Source organism: Coturnix japonica, chromosome 8 (genome assembly GCF_001577835.2).
Source record: "Coturnix japonica isolate 7356 chromosome 8, Coturnix japonica 2.1, whole genome shotgun sequence".
Taxonomy (NCBI): Eukaryota; Metazoa; Chordata; class Aves; order Galliformes; family Phasianidae; genus Coturnix; species Coturnix japonica.
This window is the reverse complement of record NC_029523.1, coordinates 22,629,618-22,644,343: the sequence shown is the minus strand read 5'-3', so window position 1 is coordinate 22,644,343 and position 14,726 is coordinate 22,629,618. Positions and strand designations below refer to the sequence as shown.

At 41.0% G+C, this 14,726-nt stretch overlaps 1 protein-coding gene across 2 annotated transcripts in view; it reads left to right on the top strand.

Moving 5' to 3' along the window:
• Positions 1-14,726, top strand: part of USP24 (ubiquitin specific peptidase 24) — a 55,045-nt gene that overhangs the window by 704 nt on the left and 39,615 nt on the right. For both annotated transcript variants that reach the window (XM_015870804.2, XM_015870805.2), the window contains exons 2-7: positions 8,959-9,124; positions 10,022-10,089; positions 11,225-11,368; positions 11,992-12,114; positions 12,994-13,029; positions 13,602-13,667. In XM_015870804.2, coding sequence (XP_015726290.1) covers positions 8,959-9,124; positions 10,022-10,089; positions 11,225-11,368; positions 11,992-12,114; positions 12,994-13,029; positions 13,602-13,667 — 603 coding nt within the window. The remainder of the gene's footprint in view (positions 1-8,958; positions 9,125-10,021; positions 10,090-11,224; positions 11,369-11,991; positions 12,115-12,993; positions 13,030-13,601; positions 13,668-14,726) is intronic.

Here is a 14,726-nt window from a genome sequence, read left to right as displayed (position 1 = left end):
GGCATACAATGAGTTCAAATATTCTTCAGACAAAGGCTTTATAAATTATAGCTGTGTTTGAAAAGCACGCCTGGAGCAGCAGGGCTGGAGAACGTCAGCTCTTCACAGCGATCCTCGTTCTGCCTTTCCCTTCCATGCACTCCCAGCACCCAGAGTGTGCACTGGACACACAGACCTCCCTGCACTGCAGGTCCCCCCTTGGCTCTGGGTGCTGCTCATGGAAGGAGCTGATCGGTGATGCCCAGACTTTGGAGCCCTGTAGGGTAAGAACAGAACAGCTGTTGCAGTGTGGTACCTGCAGGCCAGACTGTACAGCCCCTCTTACAGAGCTTGAGCGTGAGAATAAGGATAAAGAAACTCATGCACCCTCCCAGACCGCACTGAGCAGTGTCTAGAAGCATTCTAAGCCAGAGTACTCTCTTCCAGTGTATATATATCTAAATAAAAGTATCTATACATGGAGAATATGTGTGTGTATCTACTAACAGCACATGCACAGACTGTCTGTATCCGTGGTCTCAGAATGCTGTCTCAAAGTGCAACCTTTCCAAATAAAGATGGGTGTTTTTTGCACGGAATTGCCTGGTTCAGATCCTTACCTGATGTAAGAAAATGATAATGGATGTGGAGCGAAGAGATCTGTTGGGCTGCACGTGTGCTGTGCAGGAGTCAAGTCACATTACTGGTGGAAGCAAGAGGGAGCTGGTTTCCAGGCTCTGCTTTTGAAAGGCTGTGAGTGAGAGTTCTGCATGTTCACATCCAGGTCTTGGGAACTGTGAGGAGAGTGGGTTTTCCTATCAGCTCTCATAGCTACTTGATGGGGTGAGCTGAGCTGGCAGTGTGATGTGTAAAGAGAAGCTGTCACTTTAAACTTCAGGAAAGCACCTCTTGTTTTCCTCTGCTGCTGTTCCTATTAGAAATGACACCGACAATCCTTAACAGGGTTTCTTCGCTATTAGTGCAGTTTGTGTGTCTGATCAAACTCACTTCGGTTTCCTTTGCCGCTCGTGTTGGTGTTTGCTTTGTGTTCTTAATAACCTGCAAGAGGAAAACCAAAGCATTTGAATACAGGCAAATGATTACAAATCCACAAAATAAGCGTTGGAAGGATTAAAGTATCTTTCTACATTAATCTTTATGTAAACTCGGGCCTCAATTTAGTAATTGGGGGTATTTGCATATGAATATCTGTCAACTCCTACATGTGTATGCATTACATTTTAGTAATGCAATAGTTAGGCCCCTATAAGTTATGAGAGTTGGGATCCTCTGCTTGTCTAACATTGCAGTGCAGCCTATCAGCTATAAACATGCTTTATAAAATGCCAAGAAAACAAATTATATTTAATTGCTTTTCAGTCTTTTTATTCTCCAAATTTGATTTGAAAGTGTATTTAATAAACTACAGCTATTATTTAGGTGGTTAATCAGTAAGTAGTTCCCCATCCAGCACAAGCTTATGGCCTGTGAAGCTCTATGGAAAGCCAGGTGCATAAACACCTATATTATTGATTGTAGTCCTATACACTGGGTTGTTGTAACCACATGCATCTTGTAGCATGGAATTCAGGTGTTATTTCTGCTTATCTTCCTGCTAGGAGATGTTCTTGTAACAGCATGCATTCCTCTTTCTCATCCATAATGCTGATTTTAACATTCACTTAATGGGGAGGTAACACTGTATTGCTTGTTTCGGTTCTTGGATCGTATATGCCAATAATACACATGGGAAATAAAGGGCACAGTTCTTTTTATGGCTGAGTGCAGTTTACCATGCGTATGAGAGTAGATTTATGGGTGATTAAGCACTTGACGTTTTCTCTAACCGGTAATGAACCCATTATGTTTGCATATGCTGATTTGGATTCTATTACATAATGTTAGAATCTGTTCTGCTCGGTTGATCAAAGAAAGGTTCATCTGTTGGTGTTCTTTGAAAAATCACAGCGACCAGATACGTATCTTACTCATAAAAACATCTTTCATTTGGTAAAGTAATAAAGCCAGTGTGACTCCTCCTTCAGTGGTCCATGCTGCTGATCTTCAGGGCACCTGGAGGTGATAACAGGGGGCTGGATTTGGAAGACAGCTGTAGTGTACTGGCCTTATATGCAAGCCTTAACATAGGAACATACATAAGCTCATTTCCACAAGGGCTCAAATGTTGGAGTCATCAGGCTCATGTTTTCCACACTGATTCCATTTGAAGTTAATACCTGTGATGTGTGCTGTTAGCACGGCCGTGCTTAACTAATTTGGAAATACAGATGATTTTCATGTTTCCTTTTGCAGCTTTCTTGAAATCTTGGGAAGCTGATCTGTAGGTTTGTATTTGGCTCAGAGTTCTGCCCTCTGCGGTGCCAAACCGCTTTGACAGGCTCAGATCAGCTGCCTTTATAAGAGGTGGCTTTGCCTGTTTGATACAACTTTTATGTTTCTGTCTGTTGGCTGAAGTAAATCTGATAAGTACGTTTTGGCAAGAATCTGAGCTTCTCTTATTTTTATTCCTTAGGCAATAGAAAGATTTGTAGTGTGATCCTCTGGAGCAGAGGAGAGGGTTGTGCTCATCTTTACATGACTGACAAATAAGCTGTTATATGAACTGCTGCTGAATCCTTGGAGTTTATGATGAAACCATACATGAATGTGATGACACTGTCTGTCAATGTGTCCAGGAACTGCTGTGAGTGCCCTGGGCACTGACTTTATAGCAAGCCACAGAGAAACAGGATAGAGGAAGGCAGGACAAGCAAAAGCCACATCCCATTGTCACCTACATGGTCCATGCTCAAGCTGTGCACAACCTGCTTGTGCTAAATATCCCTAAAATCCCATAATGATGACAAGAGTTAACAATATCATGTCTGTCCTGGGCTGCACGCAGGCTGCAGGTTGGTATAAACCTTCCTAAAGTGAGATCTTCATTTGTTTTTGAATTGCTTCTGAGAGTCATTACTGTGACCTTTGGGGTAAATTGTTATTTGTGGATCGTGTTACCATCTAGCTGTCCCTGCCTCCTTTAGCATGTTCTCTTTAATTTTAGTTGGGCTGGATCAAAAACATTATATACACCAGATATTTGTAGGTAGGGTTTATAGTACAAATCATCCAAGAAGCTTTTAGAAGTGCTGTTGATGTCAAGTGAAACAGCTCAGCAACTGCAGCCACTGCTGGTACCAGGACCCATTTCTCCCTCTTGTTCTGCTGAACTTCTGTGTCCAAGACCCATTCCAGCTCAGCACAGAGGGCTGTGCTGCATCACAGAGGGTCTGCAACCAAACCTTGTAGCTGCTGGCTTGTACAAGGAGGGTTATGGCTTGTGCTGGCTGCAAATACCATGGACTTTAAGCTTGTGGAGTACTTTGGTTCTTGAATGGAAGGAGCTGTATTTACTTAAAGACAAAAAAGCTATTTAGGAAATGCAATGGATTTCACAGTTTTGTAAATTTAAGTCGGTCTTCTGTCTTGTAAGCAGAGTGGAGCTTTGCAGAAGTGACTATTTCTGGCGTTCTCAAGTGGAAGCTTTACAGTGTGGCTTGTCTAGAAATTGGCCTTGTAAAACAATTAAGCAATCAAATAAAGCTCTGTGGTGGATTCTGGCGGTGAGTCCCTGGCTGGGTGCCATCGGAATGTCAAGTGGAATTAGTACTTTAGCACTCTTGGTTTGCAGCATCTTTGTTTTCAGAAATGAAACCAGCTGTCCTGGTGTAGAACTTCATTTTAGGATCTGTCTGCATCAATGCTGCCTTGGATTTGGAAAGAAAATCCCCCGTGCGTCATCCTGGAGACACCACTAAGAACAAGAAGGTAGGGAGGATTGGGATAATGCTGGAGGGGCAGTTTGCTACCTTGGAAAAAATAAGCCTTGTTTCAGAGAATTTTAAGCCTGTTGTGTAATGTTGGGGTAATCTTCGCATTGAGGCTGACACCTCTTAATTACTGCAAGGGCAGCGCCTGCAGAGGCAGCTCTGGGCAGGCATCCCTCAGCTGGGCAGGAAGCTGATGCGGGGCTCTCTGGAGGCATTTGCTGGTCATCTTCCCAGCTTCAAGTGCTGCTCTGTGGCAGCTGTTTAACAAGGAAGTGAAATACTGAGGAAGAATGAGAGTAAAAACAAATTAGCCAGTGTTAGAAGTTAATTCCAGCAAATCATTTGGCTTGCTTTTGGATTAAGGAACACTAGCTCTTTGTGTGAAGAGGGCAAGGATAGAAAGGAAGTGCCCCTTTCTTTTGTAAACTGTTAATTTGAAAGAAATCACGTATTTCTGCTGCCATGGAAATAGTCTCTGGTATGTATGTTGCAGTTAAACTTTGTGGGCCAAATAAATAGAAAACTAAACCCCTGTGTACAAAGTGCTTCATGGCACCTGGTCTTCCTGCTCAGTGTAACAGCAGATTTCACCTCTTCTGCTCTGACACCCAACAGAGCTGCCTTGGGAAACATTTACAGGTGGGTTTCCTTAGTGCTTGATCACAGATCTGTAATGATGTGCTGTGGAACTGGAATTCAAACAGCTTCGTTGTTGTTTCTGTCTCACTGTATAAGTAGAACAGAAGTGTTAGGGGTGTGTTTAGCAGTGTTGGTAAATAGTTCTCCCTTCCAGAGCTTGAATTTTGGCTTCTGGAATGTCAGAATAAATACTTTATCTAGTGTTTCTGCAGCACTTCTCTGTTCATGGGTGGTGCTTTGCCAAAGGGGAACAGACGTATTGACTTAAGCGTTTGCAATTTGTTGTTTTATTCTATTAAGATGTTTATCTGATTCCACTCAATTATTTAGAGCTGTTTGGTTATAAGCAGTGGATTTTGTGCTTACAACAGCCAAAGAGTTGAGGAGAACTGGGCACTGTGCTCCTCTCTGAGCCACAGGGCAAGTACATGGGGGGGATATTGCACTGCAACAAGCTTACTTAGGTTATAGGCAGCATTCCTTTCTGTCAGTGTGCTCGGAGATCTTTGCATACAGGTATGTGTTCCCTTGAACAAGAATGTAAGTGCGTGATACTGTATCTGCTTGAGTTGTATAACAGTTACAAACTGTTACTGTGTTTAGAGATAAGTGTCGGTTCCTCAGTAAGTTGTTTAGGTTGGTTCCTGGTCTGCAGCCTGACCAGAGCTTCAAGTTCTTTCAGCTTTATCAGAGCAAAGTAGATTGCAAGTACGAAAATGTAACCGTGTCTTTAAGCATTGCCTTCTCCAGCCTAAGAGTGAAGTGGTAGCTTTGATTTATTTGAAAACCCTTGTGTTTCTATTCCAGTGAATCAGTTGTGGGTAACAGGTATTTTCCTCCTAAGGGTTAATTAAAATGGGGAAGAAAATAACACAAATTGACACCCAGATGTGAAAGTAAAAGCTGCTTTAATCAGCAGTATGACAAATAGACCTGCAAGTCATAACTGCAGGACTCACGGCTGCTCCCAGGAGTTGATGGATGTGGTAGATGAGTGAGTAAAGAACTGCTCTGTCTGGTTTTATGTGTGTTTGATGCAGGGCCTCCACCTGATTGCCGGGCATTGCTTTGCACACAGCAGTGAATCACAGGGCAGTGCTGTGCCAGAGGGAAGTGCTGCTATTGGCACTTGGCAGTGAGGGCTGCTGGAACACTGAGCAGCTGATCCTTATTGCTCAGTAGATCTGTGTTAAAAGTGAGAGCTGGGCCTCCCATTTTCGTCTTCTAGCTCTGGCTTTAAGGATATTGTGTTTCTTCATTACAGCTTTTCAGAGCGGTTAAACTCGATCCTGTTTGTTGGTATGTAGTAGCAAAACAGAGGTCTGTTTGTTAGCAGTGCAGCAACACATCAAATTCTGTTTGCTTGGCTGTAAAATCATTCATGGAAACCACTTATTGGAGATGCATGAGAGTGGGGGGCAGTTTGATTGTAAAAACTCTGATCCCATCATTTATTAAAAGAAACTTTCTGGTACTGTTTTGTTTGTTATGTAAGATTTAAGAGCACATGGCATAACTTAGCTCTAGTGACAATAAACTGCATTGATATCCCTCTCTCCAAATCAAATGAACAAAATGAATTGATAATTTGACTGTAATTTCCTTCTGAAGATTGACAATTAACATCAGAATATACGCTCTTGAGCTCCTTGTTGCTGTTTTGGAAAGTGACCAGCATAGGGAAGTGGGTGGCTTTCACCGATCAGCTTGATGAGTCAATGAGCTGAATGCTGCAGGAATGCTACACTTTGAAGCCTTGAACCCCAAACTTTCGGCAATTAAAATTAACTTCTATTTCACTTCTTATGTGAGGGTTAATCTTTTGTTCTGTATTAGTCTTTGTGGCAGGCTAAATAGGTCCTCCAGTGGGTGTTGGTTAGCAGGGAGCCAGCATACAACCATGGAAGATCTTACGTAGCACCTTGGAGCAGCCCCTGGCACTGCTAAACCCTCACTGCAAACAGCAGTGCACTAATTGCAAGTTGGATGGTGAACAGTTTGATTTCTGTGCACTACAGTTATGAAAGAGCAGCAGTGTGTTTTCAGAGTTGCTCATACTGGGTGAGCTGTAAGAGATGAGATGCATTCCATGGTGCTACAAACTGAACGTGGTGGCAATCTCCAAGGGTATGAAACTTGTTAATGATTTGGAGTTTCATGGCAGCTGTAAGGCTGCTTTTATGTGATGCGTTCTAAAATTAATACATAATGAAGCTTGACGCTTTCTGGGCAGGATTTTAGTAGCAGGAAATTGATGTGTAAGGATGACTTGTCACTTTAGTGGACACAATGTGCCGAAGATGCACTCCTTCATTGCAAATAGTTCCCTTTGTTGTCAGGGCAGTGTTTCCCTACCGCACCCTGATGCTGGATCACAGTGATCTTCTTGTCACTGTGTTGTTGGGAGACTCGATACAGCAGTAGAGCAGTTCTGTTCTTAGTGTAGCTGCTATGGTAATGCCCTTATTCGTGAGCACACCGTGAAGAAAATGTATTGAATCACTCATTATGAGTTTCTGTCATATGGCAGGTGCTGCTGTGGGGGAAGAGGTGAATAAAGAGCAGCTCATCTTATGGGGAAGCAGAGCAACAGGTGCCGCTTTTCAGCTCTGCTGAAAGGTCTGCATTGCTGTGAGGCTGCACCTCTCAAACACTGATGTTAGTAGTGGATATTTAATGTGGATACTCTGCAGTAGGGAACGAAGAAAGCACAGCTCCCTTAAAGCAATCATTTGTTGAAATGCTGTTCTGCCTATGCTACAAGTCCAGGCTGAAATGGAAACTGGGAGCTGTCAATGGGATGTTTGCACTACAGTCAGGCTTCCTCTATAAAACTAATTGTGTTCTGTGCAGTTAACATTAAAGGCTTTCCTTATAAATTCACATTCATTTTCTGCAGGAGTTGAGTCGTGTTCTGGATGGAGATCATCTCCTAAAGCTGTATCTCTGCAACAGGATATTTCCTAGAGAGCATTGGCTTTTAAATACCTTCAGTATCTTTATTTGGACATTCAAACATCCCTTCTCCAGAGGTTCTCGAGGGGTGATTTACCAGATGTGAACTACATTAGCCTCACTTGCTAAGCACTGGATCAGAGAATTTCAGTTTCAGAAGCTGGAGATCTGTACAGTTTCCTATAATGGCAAACTTGGGACTGAGTGTTTATAGAGCCTTGTGGGAAGGTGGCACTTACCCAAATACTGACATGTTGTCTTGCCTTAGTACTGTTTTGCATTACGCTCCTATAAATTGTAGTGCTGCTGTCAAGAATCCATTATTAAGTACAGCCACCGTGTGCTGTTGTCACCTGTGCCTATTAACTTCATAGGGTAAGCTCTGTACAATTGCTGTTTCCTTGACATAATGTTTCTGAATCGCTATGAAAGCAAATAGGATCCATTTACATTTTAATACACAGGTCTGATTTTGCAAACATTGAGTACGGTGAGAGCTTGCAGTGCCCTTCTGCACAAACTGATTCCATTCCTCATACACCGTGTCCTCTCATTTTGTTCAGCTTACACTGTGTGTCCCTGGTTCCCCTTCGGCTGCGATCCTGTTACCCCCGTGACACTTGTGTTTTCCTCAGACAGTTGCTCCTTGCTGCTGCCAGACCCGATGCAGACATTCTGTCCTTTCTCCTGCTTCAGTTGATCGCTGTTTTGAAGCCAGAGAAAGTCTCTGTGAACTCTGACACGCGGGCTGGATAGCGCTGATGCAGTGTGAAAAGAGTAAACAACACAGAAGAAATAGATAACTTGCCTAGAATTGTGTTTGGCACCGCTTGGGCAGTTACCTCAGGTGGCACCTAACAAAGGACAGGGGTTGGTTCTGAGTGCTGCCAGTGCACAGAAATAGCTGCTGCTCTGTACCATGAGCAATGGGATATGGAAAGCTGAGCTGTAGCCGCCTGCTTGCTTTTCTCCGTTTGCATTCCAAAATGCTTTCCAGTAACTTATTTTGACTTCAGAAGAAGTACAATTGTAATTTCCTTTTTGGGCAACTGTAGCTGAATTTTATTTCTTTTCTTTGGCTAATCCAGCGCGTTAGTCTTGTTTGTTTTCAGTGTGGTTGGGTGAGGGGTGATGAAATTAACCTCTCTTGGAGTAAACTATTCCATGTTCAAATGTGGTTGAAAACAGGATTAATGTACATAAACACGCATAAATCTCTGAAGATTGGCTTTGTGCTCTACAATCTCCCAGGGACCAGATGCTCTTAGCGCTTCTTTCTGGGATCTGGTATGCGAAGGAAAAAGATCTGGTGCTTAAATTGCCAATTAGTTAGCAATTAGTTGTGTAAACGTAGTAGTTATCACCTAGATTAGATATATAGAAGGTATGTAATCATGCTGTATAAAATCCTCCCATGAAAAACAGAAGGCATCTAAGAACTGTTAGGATTTCACGTGCTGCTTAAAGTACAACTGTGTCTTCCCAAGCTACAAAATCCTTTAAAATGTCCAGGAGAGGTAAAAATTGCTTCACTTGAGCTTCTTTGTATTCACAGAAAAATGATGAAAATGGGAATTGCTCTGGAGAAGGCATTGAGTTTCCAACAACCAACTTGTATGAGTTAGAGAGCAGAGTCCTAACAGATCACTGGTCCATACCCTATAAGCGGGAGGAATCTCTAGGCAAGTGCCTGATTGCATCCACGTATCTAGCAAGACTGGGTAAGTTGTACTGCACTGTTATCTATTTGTTATAAAGGTTATCTATCCGTTCATGAGATTTCATAGACACATAGTGGGCAGTTACAGCTCTTGTATTAGTTTTGCACCTGTTTTCTTTAGCACTCTGTAGAACGATCACGTCTCTGTGAAAGTGGTTACCAGTGAGTTGTTCTACCTAAATGCTGTAATAGGAGTGTTGATCTTTTCTCTAAAGTAATTTGTTTACTTAAGCTTCTTTTTTCTTTTTCTTTTAAAGTGCACATGTTTCTTTATGTTCTAATGACTGTAGGAGTTGGTGTTTTTTCAGAGCTGAATTACTGACTCGTTTTTCATTGTGCTGGTTATTTTCCATTTGTGGAAAAACAAGCTGTCATCTAAATCCATGCTGTACCAACCTTGTGTAACTGGGTTTTTTTGCTAGTGAAATGCTCAGGCTGCATTAGACTTAAGAATTTGACTGTTCTGTATTCAGTACTTGGGCTGTGATTAACTTTGTTAGGGAGGCATCGTGCCCAGCTAATGGCAGAATGAGAGTGCAGGTAGTTTTTCCATCATGCCCAATAGCAGCCTAAAGGGAGGTAATAAGATGTGGAGGTTGCTGGTGGTTCTGGTTTGTGTTGTTTTTAACCTGTGTAAGAAGACTATGAGTTGGGTTGGTTTTGGTGGGGCACGTGAAGCCCCAGCAGGGATCTGAAGTTAATGTAAATTTGGAAGGGAAAAATGCACGTTTTACTCACCATACTCGAAGAAGTTGTAAAAGGTGAACCAGTTTGGGAGCATCTTAGTTCTAAAAGGAAAGTTCTTTTGACACACTCTCGTGCAATTGAGAAAGCACAGTGCTTAATGATGAATCCTAAGGTAAACTGAAAGCATACACACTCTTTCCTTTCTGTAAAGGTCTTTCTGATTCTGATGAGAATTGCAAGAGATTTATGGACAGATGCATGCCTGAAGCATTTAAAAAGGTAAGTAGGTGCAAACGCTAATTCTTTGTTTACATTTGAGTTGTACATGGTGGGAGTATTGACTTGTAACCCGGACTTCAGTAACTGTGGAACCAGTGTGTGTGTTCTTAGGTTAAAATCATGTTCTCAAGTTGTAGTTCTGCAATTCTTGAACACGCACTTTCTTTTTTTCCTTCATTTCTACCTTAATGAAGTGCTTAATAGCAATTAATGGAGCCTAAAGGCAGGTTTTGAGATAGTTGAGTACATCCTTTACTTCAGACTCAGCTTTCCTTTGACTCTTATTCTTTCTGCTGCTCATCTGGAGGACAGCAACATTCTTACTACTTTTCACCTCAGTGCTTACCTAACCTGCTTATCTGGCTTTTCTTTTACTGTGAATCTTCGCTATGACCCTGTGTGCACTTTAAATAAAAGCGTGGAATGGTTCTTTAGAAGAAGAACCTGTAGAAATCAAAGTTCAGAACGTGCTAAGTTAAAATTTGCTGTAATTTTTTCAAGCTGCTTAACCTGATTCTGTTGTTTCTTAAAATGGTAGAGAACATCGTTATATTTGAAGTATAAAGCTCTTTAAGCAGAAATTAAATAACACGTGCAGGTGGATGCTTTATGCCCTCTTTAAACAGCTAGATTGGGGCCATAAGGAGCGTGTTTCATTAGGAGAAAAGGCAGCAATAATACATCTCTGTGTTCTTTGTTTTCCAACAGAAAAGCGTGAGCTGATAAACGGGTATTACAGCTGAATCAGTGCAGCATTGTGGAACAAGTACTTGAAGGTTTAATAGTCATGGGTTCATTTTGCAAACAGTTGCATATTAGTTATTCTTTACAAAGGTTACAGTCTTTCCAGTGAGTGGAAATAGAAAACAGTTCACTTTGATAAGTATTTTTTGTCACGAACTGATTTAAGGCATTCTTCAGTTGAATTACCAATTTAATTAACTCTTAAACCATTAAGTGCAGAAAGTATCTGAAATAACACACAGACAGTGATTATTACTATGCTCTGGGGAAACATTTGCTCTGCAAATAGTTGGGGCAGGGAAGGCTGATGAATTTCACCTGTTCTATGTGATTTTGCTCAAACTTGAAAACAAAAACAGACCAAAAAACCCTATTTCTTTTGTCTTGGTAGTTATTGACATCCAGCGCTGTTCACAAATGGGGAACTGAGATCCACGAAGGAATATACAACATGCTTATGCTGCTAGTAGACCTGGTTGCAGAAAGAGTAAAGCAAGATCCTATTCCTGTGGGCCTGCTTGGTGTGCTTACAATGGTATTTGTCTTCTAGTAACTGGTGTTTTAAGCTTGGGGATCTGTTTAAGTAAGAAAGAGAATGGCACTAATGTAGCTCATTGGCAAATGTCATCAAAATGCAGAAGTCTCTACTAAGGATTGTCTTAAATTGTGTCCTTTTGTTTTGTATGCAACGTAGGGTATCTGGCATTTCATATTTATTCTGCTACTGCTTTTTCTCCTATTTAAGTTGTGGCATATTGTCTTACAATCTGCAGCTATTGTTTACTGCAGGTTTTTTGACATCCAATATGCAGTTCAATATGTGAATGCTATTCGAGTTTTCTGAAAATCAACTCTTAAAAATACTTCAAAGCTGCTGACACATTGCTGTTTTTTCTTTGAAAAGTGGTACTTTATCTCCCCTTTTATATGGATATCTGTCTCATATGGGTATTGTCTGTACAGAATTGAAATGCTTTGTAGAACCTGAGGGATGGAAGAAGGGGTCGTTTATTAAACTTCAGTTTTTGTTGGATCTTTAACTGTCAAACAGAAAAATGTTCGACTGGTGGGGAAAAAAAGAAGTCAAATATTGTCAAGATTAGCTTTGAAACTATGGCATAAGTCATGCTGCTCATTTCCATGGGTTTTTCTTTCAAGGCATTTAACCCTGACAATGAGTATCATTTCAAGAATCGAATGAAGGTGTGCCAGAGAAACTGGGCAGAAGTCTTTGGGGAGGGGAACATGCACGCTGTGTCGCCCATATCCACGTTTCAGAAGGTGAGCACAACCATGCCCTAAAACCTGCTCTTAGGGTAGATGTTTCTCTTCCGGAAGAGACTGGTTAGTACATACTTATAAATGAATTCTCATCAAGAATTACAAGAAGTAAATGTTGAGTATATGTTGGTCTGTAGACGTGGATTTCCTGTCATCTCAGATTGTCCCAGTTCTCTATTGGAGCCTGGATCTAGAAACTAGAATACTTTCCTCTGTAAAATATCACAACAATCAAATGGGTAGGTTTGTTGTACCTGAGGACTGTTGCCGTGTGCAACAGAGGACTGACATCTGTTGGGTATGGAATGACCAAGGTAACTCAAAGTATAGAGCTCCGGTTGGGAATTCATGCTTTCTTGACACCCACCTTTAGGGGTAACTTTGTCAAACACACTGTCAAGAATCTGGGTGTTTTGGGTCTGTGCTGACTTGTCACAGCTGTTCCAGACAGGTGGGTCTAAAAAAGGAGCCTCAGTGTTGTGAATCTTTTTTCCAGGAAACATGTTAGTGGCTGTGAAAGAAAATTCTCTTTGCTGCTTTAAGAAAGGTTATTTAGTAATGTTCCACACTGCTAATGTGCTATAAATATAGTTGCTTGTGAGTCAGCAGCCACAGTGTGTATTGTTACCACAACACATGGTCAGTGATGGTAGGGAGAATTCAAAACTGGATGATGTTAATGAGAACATCACAGAGCTCCAAATGCACACTTAGTAAAGGAGCTGTTATAAACACATTTCTGTTTTCTGTGAAATAACAGTGCGTGCATTTAAGGTCTGGGTTTATTGGCTGAATGTATCTGTGCAAACGTGTTACAGAAGACAAACGTTTGGCACTGATGTTGCATTTGCTAATTTGTTAATCTTTTGATTGTTCAAGGAACCTCATGGATGGCTGGTGGATCTGGTAAACAGGGTAGGTAAATACAAACCACGCAGAATTGTTACTTGTCACTTGAATTTGTCGCTCATCAGAGATGATAATTTCTTTCTCTCCTCTCCCTGGTTTTCCCTTTTTATCCTCAGGGGGTTATAATGACAAAGGATTTTAATCCTGCCTGAATCTACAGAAAGGGCCATGCTAAACACATCTTGCAGAGTTGCTGCCTTTTTCCCTTGAGCAAGTTTATTGTGACATGATTACTGTCACTGGAAGAACTGACAGAGCTCAGCTTAGGCTTCAGTGATGTTTCCCAGTCAGATGTGTTAGCTATTTCTTTATGTGGTCTAGCTTTCTTCCCTATGTCAGTTTTTACCTGAGTCTGTTTCTAGCTTAATGTTTAATCTGGTACCACACATAATTGCATTGCATTCCCTGCTGTGTCCCTGAATTCTCACGAAAACATAAAGCTTATGTTAGTATGTGATGTTGCATAGTGAGGGATAATTGTTATCCCAGGAACTCTCATTGAAGTATTTTCTATAATAGCATACTTGGAAGATAAAACACTGTAGTTCGCTGATATAATACTGATTATTTTATTTCAGTTTGCAGAGTTGGGTGGATTTTCAGCAATTCAGTCCAAACTCAATTCAGAAGATATTGAGCTTGGGGTAAGTTCATTATTTGTCAGCAGACTTCTCTCTTTCCATTACTCAACTCATGTAGAACCAGTAACATTGCTTTTGGCAGTGCTTTTGCCTTGCTTTGGTACTGGAGCAATAGTAAGAGCCCTGGAAAAAATGCTGTCAGACTGGAGGTCAGATGAGGTTGTATGTAAGAGTCCTGACTGAAGAGACCTTTTGAGTCCTCAGAGAAAAAAGGGAATGATTAGTGTACCTTTCTGTCTGACTTTGAGCCTCAAAAACATCAGTCAGTCTAGTTTCACTGTATATTCACCAGTAGATTGCTGATTTTCTGGAAGAGAGTTGACTGCTGTCATTCATTATAGAAATTATTTAGGAAAGAAGTTCCTAGGAAGACAGATGCTGTTTATTCTTAAACAGCCTTTCAATAGCTGTGTTCAAATACTGACTGGTTTAGTAGTTCTAAACTAATTTTTGGTGGCGAAGCCTGACTTCTTTTGTTTTAGTTTCCTGACCTATATTCAAGAGACTTTGTATTTTCTTTCAAGTTGAGATCAAGGAAAAACCACATTGTTTAGGATTTTGTCCCCAGGCATAAAATTAGCCTGTTTTTAGTAAACTGTCATTTGGAGATAATTCAGCGTTTCTTAGAGTATTGATACTTGCTGATTTGTGAAGAGTTAAACCAACAAATGAGCCTGGCAGAGGAGTAAGGAAATTCAATTTCAATCCTGTACTGCAATAGAAACTATGAATGAAAAATTGTTTAATAACTAATAACTGCTTACTTACAAAAGAAGTCTGGTTCAGCATCACTAAATTTAGGCCCATGCTGCTAGACGCTTAATTTAATAAGTTTTTTGATCCATTCTTGGAAGAAACTACCTCTGGTATTCCTTGTTGGCAAATAATTATTTGCACTTAATTTCCTAATGATAGATATTGCTTGAAAATCATAGAACATCTGAGTTTGAAGGGACACATAAGGATTGTCAAGTCCAAGTCCTGGCTTCATATAAGGCTGCCTAAAATTTAAAACATATCAAAGCAGAAACTGTGTGTTTATATGACAAGTACTGAAGTCAA